Source organism: Gnatocerus cornutus, chromosome 9, assembly GCF_029298725.1.
Source record: "Gnatocerus cornutus isolate USDA-ARS CGAHR chromosome 9, icGnaCorn1.1, whole genome shotgun sequence".
NCBI lineage: Eukaryota > Metazoa > Arthropoda > Insecta > Coleoptera > Tenebrionidae > Gnatocerus > Gnatocerus cornutus.
Genome location: NC_142241.1, coordinates 7,302,212 through 7,328,035, shown reverse-complemented (window position 1 = coordinate 7,328,035; position 25,824 = coordinate 7,302,212). Strand labels below are relative to the sequence as shown.

Genomic DNA, 25,824 nt, shown 5'->3' with positions numbered 1-25,824 from the left:
GGAAGAAAAATGAAATCAGAAGAGCAAGGTAATTAACAATTTTATTGTTCACTTACAATAAATGAAATGTGATATTAAAAATATTCCATATACAAATATTTATAGGTTCTATGACGCCATTCTAGTTTTTAAGCAACCTAACTCAAAAAAGTCTATAATGGCTGTAAAAACTGAAAACGAGTTGCTACTTACATGCTATTAAATGACGTCACAAATAAAATAAAATAGACTAACATACATAAACGTGTTTTATTAATACTGAGCTAACATCCTCGTAAAACGTGTACAAACTAACATCACAAAATAATAACTTTAGGTCTTGTAAACATATTGCTCTCTTTACTTTGTAGCACCATTATTCAGTCCACACTGTACAACAACAGTTGTTGGTTCCATGTCTTTTTGTATAGGCTCGAAATTTGCCTCCTGAAAGTTTAAATAGACAAATTTCAACGATGATATTTCCTTACCTGAAGAATGGCATCACAAGCCATCAGTTCCTTCTTGGACAACTTTTCGACGACGGCGGCGGCGTAGCAATCACCCAACATATTATTCGTGGTTCGGAACCTGTCACTAATCAACAAGTCAGCATGAGCCAAACAAATTCTTGTTTTACTTACACCAACCAATCGACGGCAAACAAGATGAAGACATCTTGATCTGGAATGTTGATGGCGGTCAATACCATCAGGATGAGTACTAGAGCAGCACTCGGCACACTCGCTGACGAAAACGAAGCAGCCGTTGAGGCAAAACTAGAAAAACTAAATAGAATTTGGAAGAATTCCATCGACGGTTTACCAAACAGTGACGAGTTCTCCGAACCCCAACGAAATACTGTTCATTTGAGCGAAAAAAATCGCGGCCACGGCTACAAAGAGAGCAGTACCGTCCATGTTAATATTACAACCAATAGGAAGAACGAATCGCGTGACTCTGGTGTCAACTTTCAGTTTTTCTTCCATTAGAGTAAAAGTTAGAGGAAGAGCGGCAGCTGTGGAAGCAGTCGCGAAAGCGGTCAAAGTTCCTGGTATTAGCCCCATGTAGAATTTAAAGGGGTTCTTGCGCAGGAAGATGCAGTAGATAGACTGCATGATGAACAGTTGGTAGATGAAGACACCGATAATGACGGTGGCGATGAACCAACCGAGCTGCGACATGACGAGGGCAATATTGTCTACTGATAGGATTTTTCCGGCGATCACACTGCTGACTCCAAGGGGAGTCATCCAGATGACGCCCGTCACCATTTTCATGACGACGTCGAAGATGACGCTGAAGAAGTCTATTACGACTTTTGCGCGCTCTCCCAAGGTACCCAGGATGGTTCCAAAGGCTAGACAGAACACCACTATTCCAATGGTGTTGGTGCCGGAACGGTACCGCAAAACGGGAACGCTAACGTCGATGGTGTAGAACAGTCCAGTGGTTTCGTTCAACACCCGTTGGGTCACATTCATGTAGTCAGTGTGAGCCTGCGAAAAAAAAAACAACATTGAAAGTAGCTTAAGAGAGAGACTTTACGACATAAGTATTAAGGATGAGGGTTGGCCGCGCGTTGGGCGCCATACTTACTTGTTGGAAAGTAGCTTGAAAAATATTGTCAGCGACGACGTTTCTAAAAACAAACCCAAATCAACGAAAATGGTTTGTGTGCGTGTGTGAAATTCTATTTTGTAAAGTATCTTCCAACTAAATTTAGCCCCGACCATTACCTTCCCAAATCCAATAAACTATCGAGAACGGAAGAACTCCGTTTTAAGACTCCAGTTTCTACAGAGTTTTTCTTGAAACCCGGGTCTCCCGGGTGGATGAGAGTGGCCAAAGCAACTCCAAGAACAGCGTTTATCACTGACGTTATTAGGAAATAGACCAGAGTTCGGATCGCTATACGTCCATTGAGTCTGGCGTTCAAGCTGGCACTTCCTGCTATCAAACTTGACATAATTAGTGGAAGAATGATGAGTTTGAGGACTCGCATGAAGAGCTCGCCGGGGTAGGAGAGCAGGAAAATTGTGTTTTTTGATGGGGGCAACGAGCGAAGACCGAAACCTATAAAAAAAAAGTAAAACCGTTGTAACACTATCCTAGTGACACCAAAATTCTACAGAGTGTTATGAAATCTTAATTACTTTGAGGAAGTAATTGAATTTTGAAGTACTGCCAGTTAGGTCCGCTATTTTAAGTTGTGACGAGTCGTCCAAAAAACGCCGGGTGATTAATTACCGTTTCTTCGGTAAAATGTACAATTGAACTTTGATTTAAAAATAAGTATTGGCACAAATAAAGACCCGTGTTTAGTTTATTGCGTGCCAGGGTAGTAAAAGCTTGTTACACGCGTCGAATGTTTTAAGTGTCATTTCTTCAGTTTAAAGGTGTATTAATCCTTTTATGATACAATTAAAAGAAAACTCAAAAGAGACACCAGTTCAAGGTTAACGATCACCTCACGTGACAACAAAACAACCCTTTCTCAATTCGTTTTATCGATTCTATTAAGAATAGCAGTATCTGCATTAAAAGCTATAAATACATTGGACTAACGAAAAACGTATGCCTGATGGGGGTTTTGATAAGTTTTTGTAATATCGATAATCCATCTGGAATTGCGTGGTTTCCAGACTTTTTTAGGGGAACTATCTATTTAGTCATTAACATAAAAAATGGTTAGAAAAACTGTCTCGGTGTAATAACACGATGTGATCTTCAGTAAAATGGCATGACCTTTGATATAAAAATGTTGGTAATGTGTTTTTAAGCACGTTTTGGTAGTTTTGATAAGACGAGCAGTTTCATTTGACTTCAGGTAAATGTCCCAGTAAGCGGAACAATCCGGAAAAAATAGCTATTTATGTAGAAATAGAGCCTTTTGCATGCATTTGATATGGATGTTAATATTTTAATTAAAATGAAAAGATGAAATGTTATACCAACATCACCTTACATTTAATTTCAAGTAGAAAAACTGGCTTAAGTGATCAATAATTGCTGGAATATTTACCTTATCTGTTGATTGAGAATAATAATTATTGTTGTTGTGAGTATTGTCACTGTCATTATTGTATCGTTTTAGTGTAACTTTTTACATTTTTAATATTCTTGTTTTAACGCCATTGCCAAAAAAATTTTACTTCTACAGTTCATTCTAAAGATTTTTAGAAATGACCTCCCTTTTAGGGATTGAAGCAGGCATTAAAATTTAAAACATGTTGGCAGCTCTACTTGTCACAATTAAATAAAAAGTAAAAACACTAAAGGCTTATGTTTACTTACCAATAATGGCCCCAACGATGACCCCCATCAGAGTCAACAACAGAAGCAAGTTTTCACAGATCCATTTTCTAACACCGGTCAGCTCTTGGTTTTTGCGGGGTGGTTCTGTGCATTCCACTTTGGCGGTGTTATCGGGAGACATTTGGGCAAACAAATAATCTGGAAGCATGACGAACAATAAATTCGAATCTCTAATATTTCACAACAGACTAAAAACCCGTTATTCATTACATGAAATTCTAAAGATATTTAATTTAGTCTTTGGCATTTCACTGCTGCTGACGTCAATCTGGCACGGTGCCATCCTGGTCGCGTGTAATTTTTTAATTTTGTTTTGGATCGATTTTTCAAGGAGGGGACCAGGAATAAATAGCAGTTTTTCAGGAAACGGAGCTCCTCACATCGAATTTTCGAAATTGCGAAACAAACTTGGTAACTAAGAACAAAAATGAAACCCTTGCCCCGCCAGACCTTGAACTTGAATTTAAAGCATTGATGCGCCTTTAATGGGAACCGGGTGGCACACGCTATCAATGTTATTGATAACGCGCACAAAATAAATATTGATTAGTTCTGGGGCGGATTTTCCACTTAATTAGTAAAAATTGATACCATTGCTCTCCATTCTGATGTAGCACCACAGAACCACTAAACCGTTTAATGAAGAACAATCTTGCTTTTATACGATCTCATTGATCTCTTTATTACACTCAATTAATTGTACGACAAATCAATTAATTTTTTACCCGAAAATCGTGGAGACTTTTCTTCCATTCCACGTGCTTGACGTTTCTAAAGAAGCAGAATCTTGTTTTGTTAGCCGTTTTTGTTGGTGTCAAAGTTCCAAATAAACAATATACACAGCTCTTGTTTTTTGCAATTAAAAATTTCAAGCAGAAGCAGTAAGACCTGTCCGCAAAACATACAAAACTCAACTGATTTCCCGAGCGGGAATATTGATCTAGGATACTACGTAAATACCTTGCGCTGAAGGAAATGGAAAAGCGGGAAAGCTGATGGCTTTTTCGTGTGTGTCCACCCACAGAAAATCACGCTTCGTCCATAATTCATGGAATTATGAATTAATAAGTTCATTCCGTAATAGGGTGAAGTAGAGGCATGAAAGTATAACAAGAAATTAATTACTTACCTCCAACACACTTTCAAAGAAAATGAAGGTGGAATAATGGAAATGGGATTGAAATTGTCGATGTTTCATTTAGGAAATATTCGAACTGACTCAGTACGATAAAAATTGCTCATTTTCCAGTATTATCAAGCACGGTGCATTTAGGACAATCTTTAAATAGGTGCGACAGCAAGAGTTGCTGCAGCTACGCTATTCTATTTACGTTGCGGCGATAAGGACATGCATTGAAAACTAGGGCACAAAATTAAAAAAAAATTCAAATTGCGCGCCCTGCTTCAACCTTACTTCTTTTAACCGTTGTTAAATGTCAGTAATTCGCTTAATTAAATAGTACTAAAGGTGCTATGGAACATTATATCAAAACACAAAAGATAATTAATATTATTTTTATGCAACTCAAATTTGCCGCCACAATTTCACGTGACTTATTATCGGTGACTCCCATACTGTAGAAATTTTGAACCCGTCAAATTTTTCCGCGAATAAAAAAAAGTTTTTAAGGACTGGACCAGAAAAACAGGCTAGGAATAAACAGCAATAAGAAAAAAAGGCAAGTTTGGCAGACTTCCGGCGAATTTTTTCTATCTTTGGATCCCATTAATAAACTTCTCTGCGGAAAAACATATTTTTCGGAACACTTTGAGGAAATTTATTTTTAATTCTTGTTTTTTTACATAATAATTTAATAAAGTAAAGTTAATGCGAAGTTCGGATTCGTAAGAATAACCTATTTAATTTTCTGCCTGACGCTCAGAATAAATTTTGCAATTTTAACATAATGCTCGAAAACTATATTCTACATAGAAATGACCAGCTTTCTCACTCGCATAGCAATATATGATTTTTTAAAATAAATTATGGCTCACCAACTTAGCGAAAATAACAAAAACGATCGCGTTGGACCTATAATTTTGAAAACACTTTTAAATGACTGCGCTTTCTAAAAAAATTCCGTAGTAGCCGTCACAGAAGTAAATACTGTAATAGAATAATGTGTTTACTACAGCTACAGTTACTTAAAATTAAAATTTGAATAATTGATTCTCATTTTGGTCACCCAATTGTAGAGCAGAATTTCAAAAAGCATTTTGTCCATTTTTTGTAATTGTTACAAATAAAGAATAATTAGGTAGAATTAGTTTTTTTTTCATGTAGGTCCTATGTTTACACTATGCTAGTTGCATTTTTTGAGACTAGTACCTACTTTATCAATGAATTAATCCACAAACTACAACAGATGTTTTTACTTGTGAAAGTTGGCAATTTTATAATGAAAACAAAATGCATTTTGTATGTCAGCTTCTCAGTTGACAATATGATATTTCGTAGCCAAACCCGGCCGGGAAGACAACCCCATGATCATCGTATTTCTGAGCTTCTATTGTATTGTAAAAAAAATCACTAGCACAAATAATAATTTAATAAGACTACCTTTTGCAATCCACGTCCACCGAAAAGCATTCACTTACTCAATAAGATGCACACTTGTTTTTCACCTTCCATCACCAAAAACCCCAAGGCCAAGGCCAATAAAAACTTTTACAAGAAGTGAAAAGCTTTTTTCCACGAAACCTACCGTCATCAAACTAAAAAGTTCAATGTTTTGGCGGAATGTTAAAAGCACAACTCTTCCTTAAATCCACGATGAAAATAATCAGCGTGAAAACATTTATAAACTCGTTACCTCCGGCCAAATCGCGCATCTAAATCTATTTTAAAATAAACCTGTTCCATAGCGTAGCTGCAAACTTCCATTGTCAATGTATTAAACGACAATTGAATGAAGTTGCCAGTAATTTTATTACTTCCGTGTTAAACAAAAAAAAAACGAAGCACTGGAAAAATACTTTTATTTTCACAGATCATCGTTTATTTTTGTTGCGTCTTCGGTATTCCCGGTCAGAGTCGCTGTCGCTGCTTTTATTTTTCGATTTGCTTTTTTTCTTGTGTTTTCTGCTATCTTCGTCAGAGTGTTTTTTCAATTTTTTTTTGTCTTTTTTGTGTGATCTGCTGCTGCTACGTTCGCGGCTACGTGTACGAGACCTTGATCGTGACCTTCGACTTATCTGTCGTGACTTCTCCTTGTAGTCATCGTACTTGGCAGTATCTGAAACATTAAATTTCGTACCAAATACGTGGGCGCTCTTTAACTCACTTATTACTCTACAATTTTTCTCATAGTCTTCTTTGCTAACTGGGACTACTAGAAATTCATTTAGGGTTAAAATCTCGTTGGTAAGGGCTGTTTTTACAATGACTCGGCAGTTTTCATCGTCAAAACCTTGAACATCGCAGTAGTGTCCCCGATGGTTCCCCGCTATAATTTTACAGAAAGCGCCTTTCACCAACTGGAGCTCTTTCCCGTTTTTATCCACAGCCTGGGTAGGTTTACTTGAGTTGACCATTTTGTTAGCACCCAAGCCTAAACCTTTGGGCCGCAGCTCCGGAAGCTTAAAGGGCTCAGTCCTACAACTGACATTGAAAACAATGTGACAACATACTGAGAAACAAACTTTTTTGTTCTTTTTCCTATAGGCATGCCCTCTTTCCAGTTCATGCCTCTCAACATCGCCATGCCGTAATCCGATATCGGAACACTTTCATAGTCTTCCATTGACGACTCCACAGCTCCCTCAGCTACAAACTTTTCTTCTTTCAAAGGTAAAGAGAACACTTTTGTCTCATTTTTGACTGTATCCCGATTTTGTGCTTCTATAATTAAGCTATAAAATTGAGATTTTTAGAGACTATAAAGTACCTCTAATAAGTTCCCGGGCTGCCAACTCGTCCAAAGACAGCGCTGAATCAGGGACATCGTCTTGCTGTTTTTCGTCTTTTATGTGTTTTTCACGGGCTTTTTTTATTGTTTCTATTATTTTATTGGAAGGACCTTGAATTGGGATAATTAGGGGAGCATGGCTCTCCTCCACGGCACTAAAAAGTTAAAATTTGAGTTCCAAACCTAACCCTACTTTCGTTTCTTACTCTCTAACGCGTATTGACTGGTCTTCGAGGCAATCTATAAGCTCAACCTTCTTCTCAGGCTTCGGAGCTTTTGATAGAATTTCAGTTTTCTTGCTTATTTTACTAAAACCAAACGAAATTTTCTTAGTTTCCATTTTACGTTTATTTACGTTTTTGACAGCTGACACTTTGGTGAGGTTTAAATTTTAGTGGCTTTGAATGTCGTGTTGGCAGAACTGAACTCCCATGTTTCGAAAAATTTGAAAAAATATGAATTAAAAAAATAGTTATTTATTTTACATTTGTCCACACTGTATTATCGTAACGGGTATTTTGGGCTTATTGTTGGGGCCCGTGGGCACATTTTCAATCTTTCTCATCACAAGCAACCCATCAATGACTCGCCCAAAAACTACATGTTTTCCATCCAAAAAATTACACTTAGAACATGTTATAAAAAACTGGCACCCATTCGTGTCCTTTCCACTGTTTGCCATAGATAACAACCCTGGGTGGTCATGCTTCAAGTTAAAATTCTCATCTGGGAAAGTTCCTCCCCCATAAATACTCATAACACCTGTTCCGTCGCCCTAGAAAACTCCATTATCGCCATTGTAAAAGATTAAACATGATATTTACATTAACAAAATCGCCCCCTTGTATCATGAAGTCTTTGATAACTCTGTGGAAGCTCGCCCCTTTGTACCCCAAAGGAACACCATCTTTGCGGAACTCTCCTGTGCAAAACTGACGGAAATTTTCGCTGGTTTTAGGTACAGCATCCGCAAAAAGCTCAAAAATCATTCTGCCGATTTCCTGGAACCAGAAAAGATGTAAAAATAAATTTAACTAAAAATGTTTCGTACCGTGGTGCCCACTGAAATGTCGAAAAAGACGACCGGGTTCGCTGGGTGCCTCAATTGTGATTGTATTTGGTTCCAGTTCGGCATTTTTTTTAATTTTTCTTTCACAACACAAGAATATAACCTAAAATTGGCGTCGCTTGTCAAAATTCCGTTTTCACATTTCCACTGGACTTGTGATCGGGTGGTGGGGCAAAGCGGGTAATTTAAATTAAACAATACACGTGGAAAATTTGAATAATTTATTGAAAAATTGTACGCAGAGATATATTACGATGGAGACCGGGTGAAATGTGGCCAGTTTTGTAGCTCCCGATACAATCTAAGTCCAGGACTAACAGTACTGCTAACTTGACGTGCTGCAAAGAGTTTGTACTCCTTTCCAAGCTCTCCAAGTTCAAGCCCGCACTGGAGAAAGTTTTTGGCACTTTTTAATTGTTTTGAAGTTGGAAGTTGAGTTGTAAAATTGCCGATAAATGCTAATCCTAAAGAACGAGTGTTGTAGCCTCTAGTGTGAGCTCCCACTTTATGCCAGCCTGCTCCCTCGTAAATTCTCCCGTCTCCTCCGACTAAAAAACTACAAACTCTTTTAGGAAAGAAACTAAGAAAAGAAGGACATTTTACTTGTAGCCGATGTCGTGAAACTCCAAGTCTTCCATATGAAAAGTTTGTATATTTCTGAGGATTTCGGCACAGTCTTCTTCATTGTGACAATTTTTGGTTACTGTATGATGGACGACTACGTTGTCCACTGGAATTATGACGTAGTCCACCTCCAAGGAGGTACGAGCTCCCCATCTTTGCTTGGGGACAATATCTGGACATACAGTTGGAAGTTCTAGAAAAAACAATTACAAACCCGTTTTTAACATTTGAAAAAATTACTTGAGATTGATGGTTGGCACAACGCAACTAAAACAAGTCCCAATAGAATCTTCATTGTGTGAAGAACGAATGTGACTTTATGCAGTTTTTTAATACGTGTTTATCTTTTATAGCCTTCGCCATAAATGACGGTTTACTGACTCGTTTCTTGACCCATGTGATTATAATTAAAAAAAAAACGTAGAGGGAATTGGGGGTCCCCCTTTGAACTCAGATTTCCAGGAATTTTGTATTTATCCGGGTGCATCGTTAAAATTATTATTAAACAAACAAATCACAACATGACCCTGACATGTGATGGATATGTTTATCTTCATCTTTATGAATTTTTCCGAGATAAATGATAAGAATAGTTGCAATTTTGGAGTGGTGCACAACAGTTTTCTCCAAAAACTCTTTGAGAGCCACTGTTTGGCGTTGTTTACTTCTTTCAAGGTTGCCTATACTGGCCGTCTGGAATTTCAGTTTTTGACGTTTGTGCGTTCTGAAAATGCCTAAATAAGGTCATTTTTTTAATTATCCACGTTTCGTGATGTAGTTGATAAGATTCTGCAGAAGAAATACTCAGAAAGTGGCAGCTCGTCACAATGGATGACTTAGGTAAGACATTTTTACGCTTATCAAAACCACCTGTCATTCGAAAAATAACCTAAAAAAATTTACTGTCAAAGTGGGAGAAATCAGGGGAAGAAGCCTCCAAAACGCGAATGAGACATCCAATCAATCAAAAGTACCCCCCTCATATTCGTTGTTGCTATAATTTTATGAACTTTTAATTTAGAATGACACCGGGAGGTCATGTCAGCGGTCGCCAAAATGTCGCCGGAATTTGCAATAGTTTGTCAATTCGTCACGTTAATTTAATTGAAGGGTATTTTCGAAACGCAATAAATTGGAAGCACAAAGGAATTCTAATAAACTCGTTCGAAATATTACGAGTTACAGTCATTTATTTTCGTAATGAATGAATCTTTTTATAAAACTTCGGATGTCGCCGACTATTTTAAGTATTTCCTGCATCATTAAGTTGTCTATTTTGTATTTTTTCAAACATAATCCGGTCACTACCCCAAATTCACGCCCGCCGGTACAGTTCCGAAATATTTATGCAATATTCGCGACATATGCGGCCCCATTAAGAAACATAAATTAAATGCGCGCCCATTTATGGTAAACTAAGAAAGTAAGCCCCTTACAACCTTGAAATTTGTGGAAATATCGCAGCGATTGGAAATAAATGAAAACAGTCCGTTTGATTGTTCTTTTTTGCGCCGCCTCCTGTTTTCTGGCAGTTATTCTCTCTCATTATTGTGGGCAGCATCTAATTTTGTCTCGGCGCACGCGCCAAAAAACATTTGTAAATAAAATTAAAATGGAAAATAAAAATAATCACAGATATGTCCGCGAGTTTTCTTCATGTTTTCGGTGTCGTGACAACCACGTGATCGCAGTTGCACTGTGACAGTTGTTTGAATTTGGCGCTTTTTTTGGAAATGGATCGTACGATGTATGGAAAAATTGTGCCCGGGACGTTACATCCCTATCAGTGCACTTTGAAGAATGGGACTTCCCCTGGATGTAAGTTTTTAAATTTTTCCCACCCAATTGTGGTGCGCTGGTGAAGAAAACCGGAAATGTGGTTTTTCTCTGATTTTTTGTCATGTTTTATGGACACGGGGCTTATTCCAGTGATGGCATCTTTCCAACTGTCTGTCTAAAACGATACGGATGTAAAAACAAAAAGCTCGGGTCATTCGGTCTACTGCAATTCCGTCTATTATAAAATGCACATGTTGATAATTCGATCCGGACAGCTGCACAAACACGTAATTATAGCGCATCAGATGAGGTCATTTTCATTAGAATGTCCTTAAAGTTTCATTTTAGAAAAACGCAAATTCTGCAGCAAATTTTCGTCACATCATTTGTGTTTTACAGCTTCCAACTGGTTTGTTTGTTGAGTTTCTTAATGACCGTAATAATGATAAAAAGTTATTTTGCGCTAAGATTGGTAGGAAATGATTCACATTTCTCCTTTACATCCTCGTAATAAAGCACTCAAACACAGATCCGAGGTATTAATAGATGTCATATCGTAAAATTTTTGACTATTGAATTGCTATGATGTAATTTGAGAGTGTTTACAGACGTAAATGTGCGTCTGATACCGTTTTTTTCATAAATAGGCGCTCTAAATAAAGAGTTTTTTTTAATGTTTAGGTAATTGGAAGTAATTTTTTGAGAACTTTTTGGAGCTTACAATGTGGAGGTCAAAATAAACAAAAAAAGATTTAAATATTTCTTTTGGAACATAACATGATCATCAAATAACAGCAGCATCGAAGAAGGCTTCGGAATTTTAAGTAAATTGATAGCACTCTTGTCTAGTGAGTTTGACATTTTAAAACCGTCAAAAAGACAACAAACAAATTTAGAGTGTTAAAGCCGTTTTTGTCATGTCATAACAATAACATATAACAATAGATTGGATTGAACTTGATTTAATCACAAAAAAATATTAAAATACGTTATCTATCAAAAATCAACTAAATCAAATTTGACTTTAATGGTCCAAGTTACGTTAAATTTACTTAAATTTTAAGTCAACAAACTTGTTTATTTTAACTTTTTAATCTTCATATTATTCAACTTTTAGATAGTCGCGTTAGGTTTCCCTGCTTTCGCTCACTTTATTTAAACTATTTGTTAACTTAACTTGACAAACCTTATTGACTTATTGAAATGATCGATCGACTTTTTATCATCATCTGTTACTCAAAATAGGCGGATCCATAAACTAATGTTAAAGATAAATATTTACTGTAATTTGAACAACTACCAGTTTGGCGGCATTGTTAATATTTAAAAACGTGTCAAGTCCTAAAAAATGACATCACACTCTACTTACCATTTCCTAATTTTCGGTCAAGGATGTCTTGATTAGCACTCCGACGCCTGTCAATTATACAACACACTTTGCACCCTCGTTTTCTGTGCTGCAACTTTCACCGCTTCTACTTTCACTTTTCATCTATATTTTTCATAATTATCGCCGCGATTATGCCCTCCCAGATAGATTATCAATTATTTATGCCGGTAACGACTGATACATCCGCTTTTAAACTCATCCCACTTCCTCGTTCTTATCACGTTTATTCAAACACAGCCATGTGTACTTTTCACGGTGAGGATGATGTCATAAGTTGAAAGTTCTTGACTGTGGTTCGTGATTTTATTGGGTGTGTTTACAATTTTGTACGAATTTAGCAAGAAATGACAGGTGAGTTCTTATGCGATTTTGCGTGCGTGACGCGAGCGGAATAAAGCGGCCTTTTTGTGACATTTCTGAAGTGCGTGAGTGAGTGTAAAGTGCCTTTTTCGCCTGCAGGTGTCCGCATCAAAAAACACCAAAAAATCCCGATTTACGTGGTGGAGTACCATAATGAAGTCTTACCGCACATATATCGCAACATCGGATCGAAGTATTTACCTTTAGAGGGGCTTACTATCGTTCATTTTGATTCCCATCCTGACATGTTAATCCCGAAGAAAATGCCCGAGAGTTACGTTTACGATAAAGAAAAGCTCTTTGAGGAAATCAGTATCGAGAACTGGATGTTACCAGGGGCGTATGCTGGCCATTTCAAGAACTTGTGGTGGATCAAACCACCATGGGCCCAACAGATGAAAGACGGGAATCAAACTTTTCGAATTGGAAGTAAAGGAGGCAACATCAGGGTCGATTGTACAGAGAACTACTTTATCTCCGAGTGTTTGGTTTGTCGAACGCACGAGTTGGAGAACGTCAAAGAAGTATTCTTAGGGGTTGCTACTTTAGGAGAAGAGTTCGATCGTGGAGTCTTGTCAAAAATAGAAGACCCTTATATTCTCGATATTGATCTTGACTTCTTTAGTACTAGTAACCCATTTCAAGGCATCTACAGCAAAAGCGACACGTACTCCAGACTGAAGGAAATCTACAAATTCCGAGCTCCAAAAACCCCTGAAGACATCCAAACGTGCATTCAAGAGCGCGAAAAACGGATGGAGGAACTTGAAGAAATTTTCACCGATTTACAAAAGAAACTAGGTTTGAGGAAGGATGCAGATGTTCAAATTCAAGAGCTCCACGCATCACTTTTAACTCATTACAAAGAAGAGGAGATCGACTGGGAGTTGGTACACGACGCTGGGTGTACCTGTGACGACACTGAGTTGCCTCATCACGTTTCGTCCGACGAGGATTTAGAGAAGATGTTTCAACATTTTCGTGGCTTCTTAGAGGGGTTGAAGTCGCCACCGGTTATCGTGACGATCTCTAGGTCAACTGAAGACGACTACACACCTGGTGAAGATGTGGAAAAGATCCAGGAGTTTGTTCTAAGTTGTTTAAAAGAGAGGTTCCAGTGCGAAGAGCCTCTTTTGGACTATTCGAAAGAATGTGAATAATTTAGCTAAATTGTTCGGTAGGGAGAATTTCAATAAAAAATTAGATCTGCGTGGTCTTTTGATTGTGTTTTGTCACACATACACACCATAAAACGGTAAAATTTGAAACACAGAAATGAAAATTGGAGCAAATCCCAAATTAGAATCAGAAGTAGAGGAATAAATTGAGTTGGCTAAATTACAATTTGAAGTTAAGTTGGTTTGGCTAGATCTTTAAAAATAAAGCTGCTAAGTCTTCAATGAAAAATAAAATTTTTTGTTTAAACATAATAATGATCATAAATAATGCGTGTTTCCTTTTCTGGTCTCTTTACACCTGCTACGAAATCCGTTCTCTGTAAAAGTCCACGGTCATAAACACTGTGTGGGTCTCTCGTAGGTTTCGAAATAAAAACTTTAACAATCCGAATCGCGTCGCTGCTAAATATACACCTAGCGTCCACCGTGTCCAATTTCCGGTGGTTCCGGTAAAGAAATCGCGAAAATGACGTTACGTAAAGGTGGAGTTTTCGTGATTCCGCAAGTGTGCTATTAATATCTTCCCAACTCCAACTTGCCAAAACTCGGGTGCAACAGTTAGTCATCGTCGGGATCTTCCTTAAACTTATTGTCTATTGTTTTGTGGAATTAAATAGTGTCGTCAGTGTTTTCTTCGTTGTTGTTTTATTCGCACGTGCAATATGAGTGCCAAATTGCGAAGGCGTACGCCCTCACCAAAAACTGTTACTTTCGACCCTTCACCACCAACTACTTTGGAGAGAAAGAGGTTGCGGTTCAGAAGTCAGGCAGAATGGGAACATTATCTGAGTAAGTGGTGTTACGTATTTCGAGCACGTGGGTAATGAAGATGTGCGAATGTTTTGTTTATTTTTAGAGACGTTATTGTCTTACGAAAGGTACCATCTGTTATTGTTTATGTCACGGGTGGTGTAAAAATAATGTAAAATAACAAGAGCACGCACGAGGGAGAAAATAGAAGGATTTATCGAAGTATTTTTGGACTATCACTGTCAGAGAAATATTGATTAGTAATTAACATTTGGACACTAAATAAATATTTACTGGTTTTAACGATTAGAAAATAGATTTGCGTGAACTTAGAAAGGTCACAAAACGACGCAGATTCATTTTGAATTGCGAACGAACTTTGTCTTACCTGTTTAATTGAAAAACAAGAAAAACTTGTAATAATATGAGCTCTTGTTTTATAACAGACACACAAACAAAACACGACATATCGAAGAAGGACTTTAATAGAAATAATTGACAATTCTCATCATACTAAACTGCAAGTCTTGCATAAATCATCCTTGAATGATAATGCGCCACTTACGCTTCTAGTAACTTAAGTAACTACGTCGATTATTATTATTACAAGGAGTGAATAAAGAACTACTATGGAGGCTTTGGAATTCGAAAGCTGTTGGTAGAACTGTTTGCAGTTTTCAAACAAATCACTGACATGCAAAAAATACAAAGCTTCCTAGACGTTGGTAATCTTTATATTCTGAACACGCTGTGTTCCATGTGTCATGCCGTGTCTAGCTGTCATTACCACAATTCGTCATCATTGCAAGAAAAGTATTTTGGAAAGAAAACCACATCGATCTCACGAAATTTAGCTCGTTTGATTACGAAAGCAGAGAAAGTAGGCGACAAAATTTGCCTATGACTACATCTTAATCTTCTGTTTTCTGTTCGCTTAATTGTCTTTGATGCCTGACCCCAACAATGGATTTGTCCTTGCATCAATTACAATAAACACACCCGGTTTAAGTCATATTACCCAACCTCTTCTTCGTAATTAGTTTTCTATAGATTCTTCAACGATAATCTAAAATAGCCCACGATTACGTCTTGAATAAAAATAAGCCAGTACTTAAATGGTCCTCAAGGTCGAACTAATTTTACTACAACAACTAACTTTATGTAATATTCATACTTTGCATATTTGAACCGAATATTTCCCTCCTAAGTCATCGTGGCCTCTTATCAATTCACCACTAATTTATTTGCTGACACAGTTAAAGAATTGCAGTCTGGACATTATTGACTCAATTCTATTTAGTTAATTGTGGCGAAGGATGCTACCGTCATTTATAAATATTACAACTCCTCAAGTCCATTCCACATACCGATAAGGTTTTTCCTGAAAGCTCCATTTATCATTATCGGTTTCAATTTCGCTCAATTCGAGTTATTAATTGCGGTACTGTCGTGAACGATGGACGTTAAAAGTGTTAATGGTTATTCGTATCGATCACCTTATGAAGAGTTTGGTGGGTGTTGAAGACATTTCGTCTAAATTCTACGATTTTGATTACAGATGCTCTTTTGGCCGATCTTCAAAACACGGTCTCTCCCGGAAGTGTCAGTGGAAGCAGCTCTGGATATGGATCTTTGAATGCTTCTAGGGGGACCAGACAAAGCCCTAGTTGCGAAAGCCCAGCGTCAAAAATGGATTCTTACGCTGTGAGGACGGTGAGTGCGCCAAATTTTTTAAAACTTTGCTCCAAAAACTGCAGTGCCTCCCGTGGCGCGGAGTTCAAACTGAGCGCCATCTACTCTATGGCCATCTAACCGAATTTCTATAATTACCCAGAAAAGCGGAAATTCCGCCCATTCGTGAGAATTCCGACAGATAACGCCACCGATTCAGTAAGCAAACAAAAAAAACTTTATTCAACGCGCCCTGACTGATTGGACTTCCATGACGTCATAGTGACTCAGTCTACCTTGTTTTATCTTGTACTTTTTTCCGGGGATGTGATACTGAAATTCTTCTATTTTTAGCCCCCGTAACATAAATCATCGTTTATTTTAAAATAATTAGTTGTTTACAGAATGTTCGTATGCTAAAATGCTCGCACTATTAATCTTTTCGTTTTTTGAATGTGGCTCTTCTGTTTTTTGTTGTTGGAGCGGGCACTCACTCTGATGTCTTTATAATTTTTTAATGTAACTAGATTTTGAACACTTTTTTGTTTTTCTTGGCTCATGTTGTCGCTCCATGTTTTATATTTTCATGGTATGATACATTGCTTGGGAAATTAAACGTGTTGAATTAGAGCGTCAATTGTTTATTCATTGGTGGATATTTCAGGATTTTGTGAACTAATTTTTACTGGTGGAATTTTATTTTTGATACGAAAATAGGGGAGTTTGATTCATTTTTAAAGCGGACTTGGCACTATTGATTGTTTTTTTATTATTCGATCACGGTGTAACAAATAGATCATAATAGACGAAGGCTTTGCAATTTAGAGACTGTTCGCACCTCTGACTTTTGACAATTTAACTTATATTATTAATGAATTCTGCATCAAAAATATGTGGATAAAAACATTTAAAAAAATCTGTTTATCGCAGCTAATTCTTGAAATAATAACGTATAAAAGATGTTATTTGCTTAATTGTTATTTCATAATTATTAGTTAAATTTATAATCCCATCATCAGACTTTAATATCTAAATCATAATTTTTTTAAACACCCAAAGAGTAAATCTGACTTACAACTCTTGTAATATAATATACTATGTACATACAACCATCTGTTACCGTAAAATATGGATTTGAGCCAACTTAACTTTTTAACGATGGATTAATTTTTTTATTGGTCCAAACTGTGTCAAGCGAACTAGAAGACGAAATTCAAGTAGACAGTTAATTAGGCTTTGAAATTCCAAATTTTGTTGGTACAATTACCGTTTGAGTGATACTTTTTTTTTTCTATTTCGTGTATTTTAAAGTCATGAAAGATGAATTTTATAGCCTTAAAATAGGCTACCAACGCGACAAATTTAACGCCGATTTTGAAACTTGTGAAGTCATGGTCTCCTTGTCCAACAGAGGTCAGGGCTGTTCCATTTAAATTTACGGTTTTGGCGCTCAGAAGAAACTATGCAGAGCACAAAAATCCGCAATTCCAAACACGCTAAGTCATCAAGAAGCTATTTCAAGCTCCACAAAACCATTCAAATATCTCCAGCTTCTACTATTTTTCTAATTCAAGAAAGTAGTTCAAAAATCCGACACTCACATTCAGCCAAAACTATTAAACGCATAATTTACGTCTGAAAAAAAGTCAAAATTCGAAATGCCCAATTAAAATGTGATTATTAAACCCGAAAATTGTAATCGACAGCAAGTACCAAATCCGAGCCAAAACCGCCTCTCACTCATATGCAAATTTACATCTGTAATACTTTGTGTAAAGTACATGAAAAATGCGTCGGCGCCGCCAATAAACTCCCTAAAATTAAACACCTTAAATCCCTATTTATAGACAATAGATTTATTCTTTTTTCGTGTCGTTGTGAAAAACCACAATTTCTGTCAGATTTCTCATTTCGCACGCTTAGACACCGAGCCGTGCGCAAACCTCCCCACCGTGGCGTCGCGACGCTCTCTCTGTCTCCGTCGATGGCATCAAACTTTACGTTTGCTGTCTCGTTTCGCCGAATTTGAATACCGATCGGACCATAAAGGGATCTTGCAACGGAACGCATTAGCACGAGCAACACTGCTCAAACTGGCGGGGGAAGTCCACAAACATATGGTCCATGGGTTTTTTACCAGGAAAATTAAGTTGCGGAATAAAGATCATGGTTCGATTTCCAACCACCTGTTTGATGCGAGCAACAAGTGGTCGAGGAGCGCTTCTCGGGTTTTTTGGTTGGGCTTTTTTCTGGGCTAAAAATGGATATGGGTTGAGACTTTAAAGGTGGAAGTGTTTGCTTAAGTGGTGTCGGATGGAGCGATTTGTATATTTATATAAATTTTAGTTAGTCCCGAGTAAATTTAACTTGGGAAAATAAATGATGGGCTGTGTTGATATGGGAAGAGGAAATTGGTAAAAACTAAGAAAAATTACCCTCTTTGTTTTCTATCAAATTTCAAAATTAGTTTTCCGGTCTGTTCCCTATTCTTATCTTTTTTTCTTTCAGGGGACCTATGGGAAAACCCAACCAGCTTCCGGTCCCCGGAGTCCCGGTTACGCCCAACATGGCGGTGTAGGTTACGCTTCCGGGCAAGCCCCAACTGAAAAGCGCACGTTCAACAACAACCTTTCCGAACTAGACACTCTTCTCCAGGATTTGAGCAACTCTCGCTACGCTAACACTTCAGGTACTCTTTTAATTTTTGTAAAGTTGGTACTAACGTTTTATTATTCCAGAAAACGGCATGAACGGTACTTTGAATGGTACTTACAACGGTTCCAGAGCTCTAAGTCCCGGAACTCATTCCAGACCGTCCAGCGCCCAAAGTACATTAAATAGACGCACTGTGGACAGTCTGTTGGAGGAATTAAACTCAGGGTAACTATTAAATTAGTTAGGTGTGGAGATTTTGACAGAGTTATTAACTTGGCTAGAAATCGTTCCATTAACAAGTCCGACACAATAAGTCGACCTATTTTTTTCAAACTTCGAAATTTATAGTTATTGGTGTCTCGATGAAAAAAATAAATTAGTTAGTTTGGTTATTTTCGGGTTTTTCTTGACCACGTGATTTTGGATTATCTGATCGGAACGATATCTTGCACATGACCAGGTGCACTAAAGTGATCCGTGAACGGGGACATCTAAATTTAGCTAATTTTATTAATGTTTTTGTGCCAAATGGAGGATAAATGTGTTTTAGTTGAGTGTCTGGATGTTTGATAATTTTCGTTTTACATTTTACTTAACGCTCCAGAAATAGAAATCACAAGTTTATCTTTGTTGAGTTGACGTAGGAGGCGCTCGTCTTTGAAAGTTGTTTTGTTCATAGTTGTTCAAGTTTTATTTGGACGGAGATTTTCACAGAAAATAACGACGTTGGCTTTTTTCCACGGACAAGCCCAAATCTAAAATTTCTTTTCGAACTTCCCGCATAACGATGGACAATTCGCATTTGATTAAACGTCTCTGGAATCAAATATGAGCTTGTTAATTCATGTCAACAACCTGTCATCATGTGAAATCTGTAATGTAAAAGATAAGATCTAAATTAAAGATCGAGATGTTAATTCCTGAAATAACTATTGTATTGTATTTTTTGTCTCTTGAATTTCGTGGGAATCACTTTCTGAAAGTAGTTTTTTCCTCAGCGATGTGATCTATACTGGTCCGAAGAAAGTCACGATTACCATCAAAGAAACCAAAACTGAAACCGGGTACCCTGGTGAAACCGAATTGATATCGTCGCATGTCACCACTTCCACCGCTCCTGCTGCTTCTTCTGCCACCAGAGAACTTGATGACTTGATGGCGAGCTTGTCGGGAATCAAGGTAGGAAAAACGTAATTCTTGTTGGTGAAGGTCCAGAAAAATCGTTATAAACGATAAAACAGTAATGGATCTGATTATATATACTTTCGAATAGCATGGGACCTGAGTTGGTTCTCTGCGGCGCTAGTCGCCGGTGTCGCATAAACAATAAAACGGTGCGTGCGTAAAAATACACAATCGCGTTATAAATACCGACGATAACGTCGTGATCTTCCCCAAAAACAATGGTCAATCGTTTCGTGGGCGTATTTTCTTCGTCGTTTTTAACCGTGATGTAATTAACCGGGTTTTTCCCCTTCCAAAAAACATAAAATGCATCGGACATAATGTTTTCCAATCCTCGTAACGAAACACTGTGACATAATAAGTTTCCCTCCACAATTCCACAAATAGATTTCTGTATTTTCGGGTGAAAAGAGGTGGGGATCAAAGCCTACTAGATCGTGAAAAAGCTCGTCGTCGCACAGTCGTTCTATTATACCCTAACGGATCGGTTTGTAGCACCGTCTTTTTTTTTCGGTTATAACCATTTTGTTCACAGGTGAACCAAGGGCAGCCCCAGCACCAAACCGTCACCGACTCCCAGTACGCGCGTCCAACGAAGGCAACGCAAAGCAACGCTGCCCCCAAGCAGAATTTAGATTCTATGCTTGGTAACTTACAAGCAGACATGAGTCGGCAAGGAGTAAATACCAGTCAGAAGGGCTGCTGCAATGCTTGCGACAAACCCATCGTTGGCCAAGTCATAACAGCTTTGGGCAAGACTTGGCATCCAGAGCACTTCACTTGTGCCCATTGCACCCAAGAATTGGGAACGAGGAACTTTTTCGAGAGAGACGGAAAGCCATACTGCGAACCTGACTACCATAATCTCTTCAGTCCGAGATGCGCGTACTGTAACGGACCAATTTTGGATGTAGGTTAAAGTTGGTTGCGACCAGATGGGTGCTTCATGGTCTTTTTACAGAAATGCGTAACGGCGTTGGAGAAAACCTGGCACATGGAACACTTCTTCTGCGCTCAGTGCGGAAAGCAATTTGGAGAAGAAGGGTTCCATGAAAGGGAGGGAAAACCTTATTGCAGGGACGACTATTTCGATATGTTTGCCCCTAAATGCGGCGCCTGCAATAGGGCTATCATGGAAAATTATATTTCAGCTCTCAACGCCCAGTGGCATCCTGATTGTTTCGTTTGCAGGGTAAGTTACAACGAATGAAAGAAAGCAAAGTTAAAAAAAAGAAAGAAAGTAAGTATAAGGTAACATTGTCTTAGGACTGCAAGTTGCCGGTACAAGGAAAATCATTTTATGCAGTCGAGGGCAAACCGGTCTGTCCTGGATGCATCGGAAGAGAAGACGAAGAAGACGAATAAAAAAAAGCGTGTACCTCTCTAATCTAAGTCTTGTATAAAGTTAATTTGTAATTGCCAAAATAAAGCTTTAATAAAAAAAAACACAAACAAAACAAAACAAAAACACAAACAAACTTCCTGAGCAATTTTCTGCGCGCTCAAAGCGCTGCGTTGTTGCTCAGGTGAAAGAGCGTGGGACTTTATTGGGTCACTTGCCATATATTTTTGGGTCATGATTATTTATAGTTTGTGTACCTACACGATATGGGGCAAATTTATTGGCAATTTAGAGGCGCGCGTTATCCGTTCTAGTTATGCATTTGTTCAGTGACCTTGAAGCTAGTTAGTACATGCCAAAAACGAAATTTATTTCGAAAACACGACAGCTCAATTACCGATTAGACATTAACTACATTTTTTTTATTGGGCTGTCAGTTTATATTTTGACGATTTCATTAAAAAACGTGCTGAAGAGTAGGTTACTGCTTTTAACGGGCCGTAAATTTTAGGCAAATAAAAATTTTGAATGTTGAGATGCTTCATTTGAAGCCGCCAATGGCAGACTGTAGGTCACGTTAGGCGTTTTGTCTTGTACTTAATCAAAGGACAACCACACCGAGTGGTGACGTGAAAACTTGAAGCTTTTTATAATGTTGGATGGTGTTTATTTTTTAACGGACTTGATTACTTGTCAGCCATTCCATGACGGAAAATACATTGGCCCGTCTCTTATTAGCTTATTACTTATTATCATTAAAAAAAATGTTGACAACAGAAGATTTATAAATTGAACATTTATGGGTCAACAGGTAACAAATATTTTTTGTCAAAATATCCCGGCCGTTATCATCATGGAATGGCGCTATTGTACAACAACGGACCAAAAATGGTAACACTTATTGAGTTTCCTTTTCGTATAAATCGTATGATTCCGATTTATACAAACAAAGACTACACCATTTTTTGATCATAAAGAGTGTTTCGTATTGTTCACTTAATTCTCTTTAGTTTTTGTTGAATATAACGCTAATAACGTTCAAAATAACAAAAGAAATATTGAAAGTTCGAACGAAAAAATTAGGTGTTTACTTTTTTTGTCCGCCACTGTATTAAGAAATAACAGCAAATAAATGGTCCTGCACTTCTGTAATTCTAATTTGTTTTTTAGGATTGCCGGCAGCCGTTCATAGGCGGCTCGTTCTTCGACCATGAGGGTCAGCCCTACTGCGAGACTCATTACCACCTGAAAAGGGGCTCTCTATGCGCAGGTTGCCATAAACCAATTTCCGGTCGATGCATTACCGCCATGTTTAGGAAATTCCATCCAGAGCATTTTGTTTGTGCTTTTTGCTTAAAGCAGCTGAATAAAGGCACTTTTAAGGAACAAAATGATAAGCCATATTGTCATTCGTGCTTCGAGAAGCTTTTCGGTTAAGTCTTTCTATCTTACATTTTATTTCTATTGCTAGAGGTGGAAGTTCTCACGAACTTGTATTTAGAATACAAATATCTAAATGGTTTCATGTAACTCTAGTAGGTTTGCTTAATTCATTAACTTAATTTCTTTTAAAGATGCTTTTATTCTTGATGAAACGTCTCGGGTTTTTTTACAGGACGCAAGTGAGCACTCGTTGTACTTTGCATTTGGGAGTTTATAAGTTGCCATTTTATTTTTTATACATTTCATAAGTTTAATTGGTTGTTAATTTTTACTGGAATTGTTTTATAACAGAAAACTAATTTTAAAAATATATTGTAATATTTAATGTGTGAATAAACTGATAAGAACCAATTCGAATTTCCCGTTTTGTCCGCCCGCAGAAACCTGTAATTTTGCCACTTATATTCAAATTAAAAAAAAAACTTTAATTTAGCCAATTTTGTGATAAACAATTAGTTATTTGACAAATTCATTTACCGTAAAAGATACCTGAAACCTGCTGGACTGATTCTAATCATGATTATCTGACATTTCAAGGTTGTGTTTATAACCTAAAAATTTTGCCTAAAAGTGCCAACCAATTTTAGCTTCAGCGCGTTTAATCTGAATTAAACAAGAACGTTGGGAATCAAAAAACTGAATTTTTGCTAAAATGGCCTCCGAACAACAATTAAAAATGTATAATGATATGATAGACAGGGGCTGCTGCAAACGATGCATCCTGCGTTACCTAGACGTCGACAAAATCTTTGTATCTTTCGAGCACCCTAATACGACCTTTGTGAATGTATGGAGCCCCCTTGTGTGTTACGTAACTACACTGTATTTTTTTTAGTTTGGCTATTTATCACCCATGGAAGAATTCGAGACAGATCCTCCAAACAAAAAGCATAAAAGTAGTCCTTGTTGTGTTTGTTTAGATCTTTTCGAAGACGTCACTTTGGAAGAAATGTTGGCTCACGAAGACTTATCCAAAACTTCTGAATATCAGCACACAACTTTTGGTGTTTACATTACATTTCCTGTTTGTGTAAAGGCGCGGGATCACAGTATGAAGCTTTATTTGAAATGGACTTATCCTGATGTTTTCAATGGTTTGTAACAAAAAAGATTTCTCTTTTATTTTCTGTAATTTCTAGAAAAGTCAGTTACGAAGGTGGAACACACTTTTCGAGAATGTATCGGGAGGCGATTGAGCAAGGTCGTGGGAAAAAAATTCGAAAGTGTTTCTAAATTCAATATACATTTTCACGTTAATTACGACTTGGACAAAGAAGTTAGTACAAGCAAATTTAATTAGTTTTTTATGGCGAATTTATAGGAACTGCAACTTCTTGCTGGAGATAAACCTACGTTGAGCAGACACCAAGCTCAAGCGTTACTACACAACATATCCGACGAAGAATTTAAAAAGTTGGTTTCTGTCCCTCCTAGAATACCATTCTATGGTGTCACTTTCAAAGAGCTAACTGTTTTTGCAGAAGCTATTAGCATTGTAGGATCGTACTGGAAGTTTTCACGGGATTTATGTCAGTCTGTTTCCGAAAATAGCGAAAGTATCGAAGGGTTCATCATACAAGCAATCAAACAAGTTGTTGGGTGGGTTTTATAGTTCACTCGCCCCCTTTTTATTTATTTCTTCTTAGAGACTGTCAAGAGATAACGTTCACTGCATCAGGCTATGACCAAAAGCACGTGCGACTTTTCGATGCCCGAAGCTTCCAGGTACAGATGGATAACCCCAAATTTGACTCGGTCCCACGCTCTGTTTGTCAAAAAATCGAACAGCTTCTCAGAAGACACAAAAAAGACATTAAAGTTGCGCATTTGAGACAAGCAGACAAGTAAGGTTTTTTTTTTGCGTGCAGAGTAAAAGAGGTTGTTTTAGACGCGACATCGCGTTGCTTTTTAATAACGAGCAGTATTCCCCACGATTATACAGAGTCTTGTGTATTGCTGAGAACTGTAAGAGTATAAATCATGCTATAAACGCAATCAACATGTATTCTAAAATTCATGTAAAGCAGCAAACACCGATCAGAAATTTACATCAAAGACCGCTGCACATGCGGAAATTTAGAGTTTACCACATTAGGGCTCAATCACTTGGAGGTTTGAAATAATTTATTGTGACAATTCGTTTTTTACTTTGGTGGTTTTAGACAATCTACTTCAACTGGATGTGTGTGCTGACGTCGGTCTGCAAATCCCAGAATTTGTCAATGGGGACATGGGACGAACTATCCCGTCTGTTTCAGAGATAACGAATGCGAATATTGGTTTTGTTGCGATAGACATCTTGAAGTTCCAAGCCACGTTGGCTTGTGCAGAAGACGAAGAAAACCTTATAATTTAATTAATTAGCAATCGAAAATAAAATTTATAAAACTGAGAATTAGTTCAGGAGTAGTTCGTTAAATAGAAGAATACATTATGGATGTCAGCAATATGGACATAGTACTGTAGTCACGCAGAATTATTACAGAGAATCCCAAAAAGCACCTCCAATAATAGAAAACACCTTTTTTGAATGATTGTGGTGGGCGTCTGTTGGGAACTACCAAGTATAAATTGAATAGTGTTACGCAACAAAGCCACTGTCGTCTAAAAACGGAGATCATGGCTATTCATGCCTTAATTTTATCGACTCTGTATAGTGCAAAATTGCAATAACACTAATGTAGCACCTCAGTTAGACTATTAGCTTTAAGAGCGGTCGCTACCTAAAATCCTTATGGGCAATGCAATGTAAACTAGAGCCATCATAACTCAAAAACGGTTTGGACTAGAAAACTGAAATTTAGAATATATACTGTCCTTGTAGTTATCTACAAACTGCATGCTTTTTTTTATTGATATCGCCCCTGGAACGGTAATTACACTCCATCAATTTTGGCTGAAGACTGTAACTTCGGTTTGTGTTGTTGTATCAAAAATGAATCCAATCGGATTGTGAAGCAAGTCGTTCTGAATACAACGGTCCTAAGTTTTAAAAAATATTTCAATAATTAAGCGAGTATTCGTAGCGTAAAATTTTAGATTCTAAATCGAAGCTGAAATTTTGTAATTTACAACCAGCAATTGCCGGCAAACCAAAGAAATTAGTACTTCTCCACAAGCACAAAATTTATGATGGGGTCAGGTGGTTTGACGAAACCAAGAGGTCCAGCTGT

At 37.5% G+C, this 25,824-nt stretch overlaps 7 protein-coding genes and 1 long non-coding RNA gene across 20 annotated transcripts; 3 read left to right on the top strand and 5 right to left on the bottom strand.

Annotated features, from left to right (window-relative positions):
* Nucleotides 1–23: 23 nt before the first annotated feature.
* Eaat2 (Excitatory amino acid transporter 2) lies at nt 24–14,825 on the bottom strand. 8 transcript variants are annotated; one of them, XM_088045577.1, is made up of 8 exons: nt 14,744–14,825; nt 3,277–3,435; nt 1,719–2,055; nt 1,579–1,621; nt 805–1,478; nt 624–758; nt 471–576; nt 24–426 (listed from the first exon to the last, which is right to left on the bottom strand). In XM_088045577.1, exons 2-8 carry the CDS (start codon nt 3,416–3,418, stop codon nt 340–342), a joined length of 1,524 nt encoding a protein of 507 aa, XP_087901703.1. In that variant the 5' UTR covers nt 3,419–3,435; nt 14,744–14,825; the 3' UTR covers nt 24–339. The 8 variants fall into 8 exon arrangements, with proteins under 8 accessions (XP_087901703.1, XP_087901699.1, XP_087901695.1 ...); XM_088045573.1 differs by lacking the exon at nt 14,744–14,825 and adding an exon at nt 6,003–6,148; XM_088045569.1 differs by lacking the exon at nt 14,744–14,825 and adding an exon at nt 5,896–5,996.
* LOC148168388 (G-patch domain and KOW motifs-containing protein) lies at nt 6,260–7,636 on the bottom strand. Of its 2 annotated transcripts, none has more exons than XM_088045580.1 (5): nt 7,412–7,636; nt 7,185–7,360; nt 6,940–7,138; nt 6,582–6,892; nt 6,260–6,533 (listed from the first exon to the last, which is right to left on the bottom strand). In XM_088045580.1, exons 1-5 carry the CDS (start codon nt 7,543–7,545, stop codon nt 6,289–6,291), a joined length of 1,065 nt encoding a protein of 354 aa, XP_087901706.1. In that variant the 5' UTR covers nt 7,546–7,636; the 3' UTR covers nt 6,260–6,288. The 2 variants fall into 2 exon arrangements, with proteins under 2 accessions (XP_087901706.1, XP_087901707.1); XM_088045581.1 differs by having other exon boundaries at nt 6,397–6,533; nt 6,589–6,892.
* Nucleotides 7,666–8,431, bottom strand: LOC148168387 (peptidyl-prolyl cis-trans isomerase H). Its single transcript, XM_088045584.1, has 3 exons — nt 8,257–8,431; nt 8,030–8,206; nt 7,666–7,980 (listed from the first exon to the last, which is right to left on the bottom strand). Exons 1-3 carry the CDS (start codon nt 8,338–8,340, stop codon nt 7,687–7,689), a joined length of 555 nt encoding a protein of 184 aa, XP_087901710.1. The 5' UTR covers nt 8,341–8,431; the 3' UTR covers nt 7,666–7,686.
* Nucleotides 8,481–9,287, bottom strand: LOC148168386 (peptidoglycan-recognition protein 2-like). The gene is made up of 3 exons (XM_088045582.1): nt 9,139–9,287; nt 8,878–9,091; nt 8,481–8,830 (listed from the first exon to the last, which is right to left on the bottom strand). The coding sequence occupies exons 1-3, from the start codon at nt 9,191–9,193 to the stop codon at nt 8,524–8,526; spliced, it is 576 nt and encodes a 191-aa protein (XP_087901708.1). The 5' UTR covers nt 9,194–9,287; the 3' UTR covers nt 8,481–8,523.
* On the top strand, nt 9,646–23,002 carry Pax (paxillin). Of its 5 annotated transcripts, none has more exons than XM_088045566.1 (8): nt 9,646–9,738; nt 15,914–16,068; nt 18,535–18,715; nt 18,765–18,906; nt 19,680–19,860; nt 20,402–20,776; nt 20,828–21,058; nt 22,379–23,002. In XM_088045566.1, exons 1-8 carry the CDS (start codon nt 9,726–9,728, stop codon nt 22,643–22,645), a joined length of 1,545 nt encoding a protein of 514 aa, XP_087901692.1. In that variant the 5' UTR covers nt 9,646–9,725; the 3' UTR covers nt 22,646–23,002. The 5 variants fall into 5 exon arrangements, with proteins under 5 accessions (XP_087901692.1, XP_087901693.1, XP_087901689.1 ...); XM_088045567.1 differs by lacking the exon at nt 9,646–9,738 and adding an exon at nt 12,327–12,418; XM_088045563.1 differs by lacking the exon at nt 9,646–9,738 and adding an exon at nt 14,268–14,394.
* On the top strand, nt 9,648–13,636 carry MESR6 (misexpression suppressor of ras 6). The gene is made up of 2 exons (XM_088045579.1): nt 9,648–9,738; nt 12,527–13,636. Exons 1-2 carry the CDS (start codon nt 9,726–9,728, stop codon nt 13,585–13,587), a joined length of 1,074 nt encoding a protein of 357 aa, XP_087901705.1. The 5' UTR covers nt 9,648–9,725; the 3' UTR covers nt 13,588–13,636.
* Nucleotides 10,286–12,109, bottom strand: LOC148168385 (uncharacterized). The gene is made up of 2 exons (XR_015770736.1): nt 12,047–12,109; nt 10,286–10,852 (listed from the first exon to the last, which is right to left on the bottom strand). It is a non-coding gene; the product is annotated as an uncharacterized LOC148168385 (long non-coding RNA).
* A 144-nt stretch (nt 23,003–23,146) lies between the features above and the next one.
* On the top strand, nt 23,147–25,049 carry LOC148168381 (putative tRNA pseudouridine synthase Pus10). Its single transcript, XM_088045578.1, has 7 exons — nt 23,147–23,438; nt 23,487–23,745; nt 23,791–23,927; nt 23,973–24,250; nt 24,298–24,495; nt 24,540–24,763; nt 24,814–25,049. The coding sequence occupies exons 1-7, from the start codon at nt 23,304–23,306 to the stop codon at nt 25,005–25,007; spliced, it is 1,425 nt and encodes a 474-aa protein (XP_087901704.1). The 5' UTR covers nt 23,147–23,303; the 3' UTR covers nt 25,008–25,049.
* Nucleotides 25,050–25,824: the final 775 nt, after the last annotated feature.

Coding starts and splice junctions, on each gene's coding strand:
- LOC148168386 (XM_088045582.1), bottom strand. CDS start 9,193: ATGAAGATTCTATTGGGACTTGTTTTAGTTGCGTTGTGCCAACCATCA. Junction 9,092..9,138: donor GTGCCAACCATCAATCTCAA/GTAATTTTTTCA, acceptor TGTTTTTTCTAG/AACTTCCAACTGTATGTCCA. Junction 8,831..8,877: donor TTTCACGACATCGGCTACAA/GTAAAATGTCCT, acceptor AAGAGTTTGTAG/TTTTTTAGTCGGAGGAGACG.
- LOC148168381 (XM_088045578.1), top strand. CDS start 23,304: ATGGCCTCCGAACAACAATTAAAAATGTATAATGATATGATAGACAGG. Junction 23,439..23,486: donor CTAATACGACCTTTGTGAAT/GTATGGAGCCCC, acceptor TATTTTTTTTAG/TTTGGCTATTTATCACCCAT. Junction 24,251..24,297: donor GCAATCAAACAAGTTGTTGG/GTGGGTTTTATA, acceptor ATTTCTTCTTAG/AGACTGTCAAGAGATAACGT.
- Pax (XM_088045563.1), top strand. CDS start 14,268: ATGAGTGCCAAATTGCGAAGGCGTACGCCCTCACCAAAAACTGTTACT. Junction 14,395..15,913: donor AGAATGGGAACATTATCTGA/GTAAGTGGTGTT, acceptor TTTTGATTACAG/ATGCTCTTTTGGCCGATCTT. Junction 16,069..18,534: donor ATTCTTACGCTGTGAGGACG/GTGAGTGCGCCA, acceptor TTTTTCTTTCAG/GGGACCTATGGGAAAACCCA.
- LOC148168388 (XM_088045580.1), bottom strand. CDS start 7,545: ATGGAAACTAAGAAAATTTCGTTTGGTTTTAGTAAAATAAGCAAGAAA. Junction 7,361..7,411: donor CAGTCAATACGCGTTAGAGA/GTAAGAAACGAA, acceptor TTAACTTTTTAG/TGCCGTGGAGGAGAGCCATG. Junction 6,534..6,581: donor GAAAAATTGTAGAGTAATAA/GTGAGTTAAAGA, acceptor TTAATGTTTCAG/ATACTGCCAAGTACGATGAC.
- LOC148168387 (XM_088045584.1), bottom strand. CDS start 8,340: ATGCCGAACTGGAACCAAATACAATCACAATTGAGGCACCCAGCGAAC. Junction 8,207..8,256: donor ACATTTCAGTGGGCACCACG/GTACGAAACATT, acceptor TTCTGGTTCCAG/GAAATCGGCAGAATGATTTT. Junction 7,981..8,029: donor AAGGGGGCGATTTTGTTAAT/GTAAATATCATG, acceptor GGAGTTTTCTAG/GGCGACGGAACAGGTGTTAT.
- Eaat2 (XM_088045569.1), bottom strand. CDS start 5,929: ATGGAAGGTGAAAAACAAGTGTGCATCTTATTGA. Junction 2,056..3,276: donor CATCGTTGGGGCCATTATTG/GTAAGTAAACAT, acceptor TTTTTTTTATAG/GTTTCGGTCTTCGCTCGTTG. Junction 427..470: donor CTTGTGATGCCATTCTTCAG/GTAAGGAAATAT, acceptor TTAAACTTTCAG/GAGGCAAATTTCGAGCCTAT.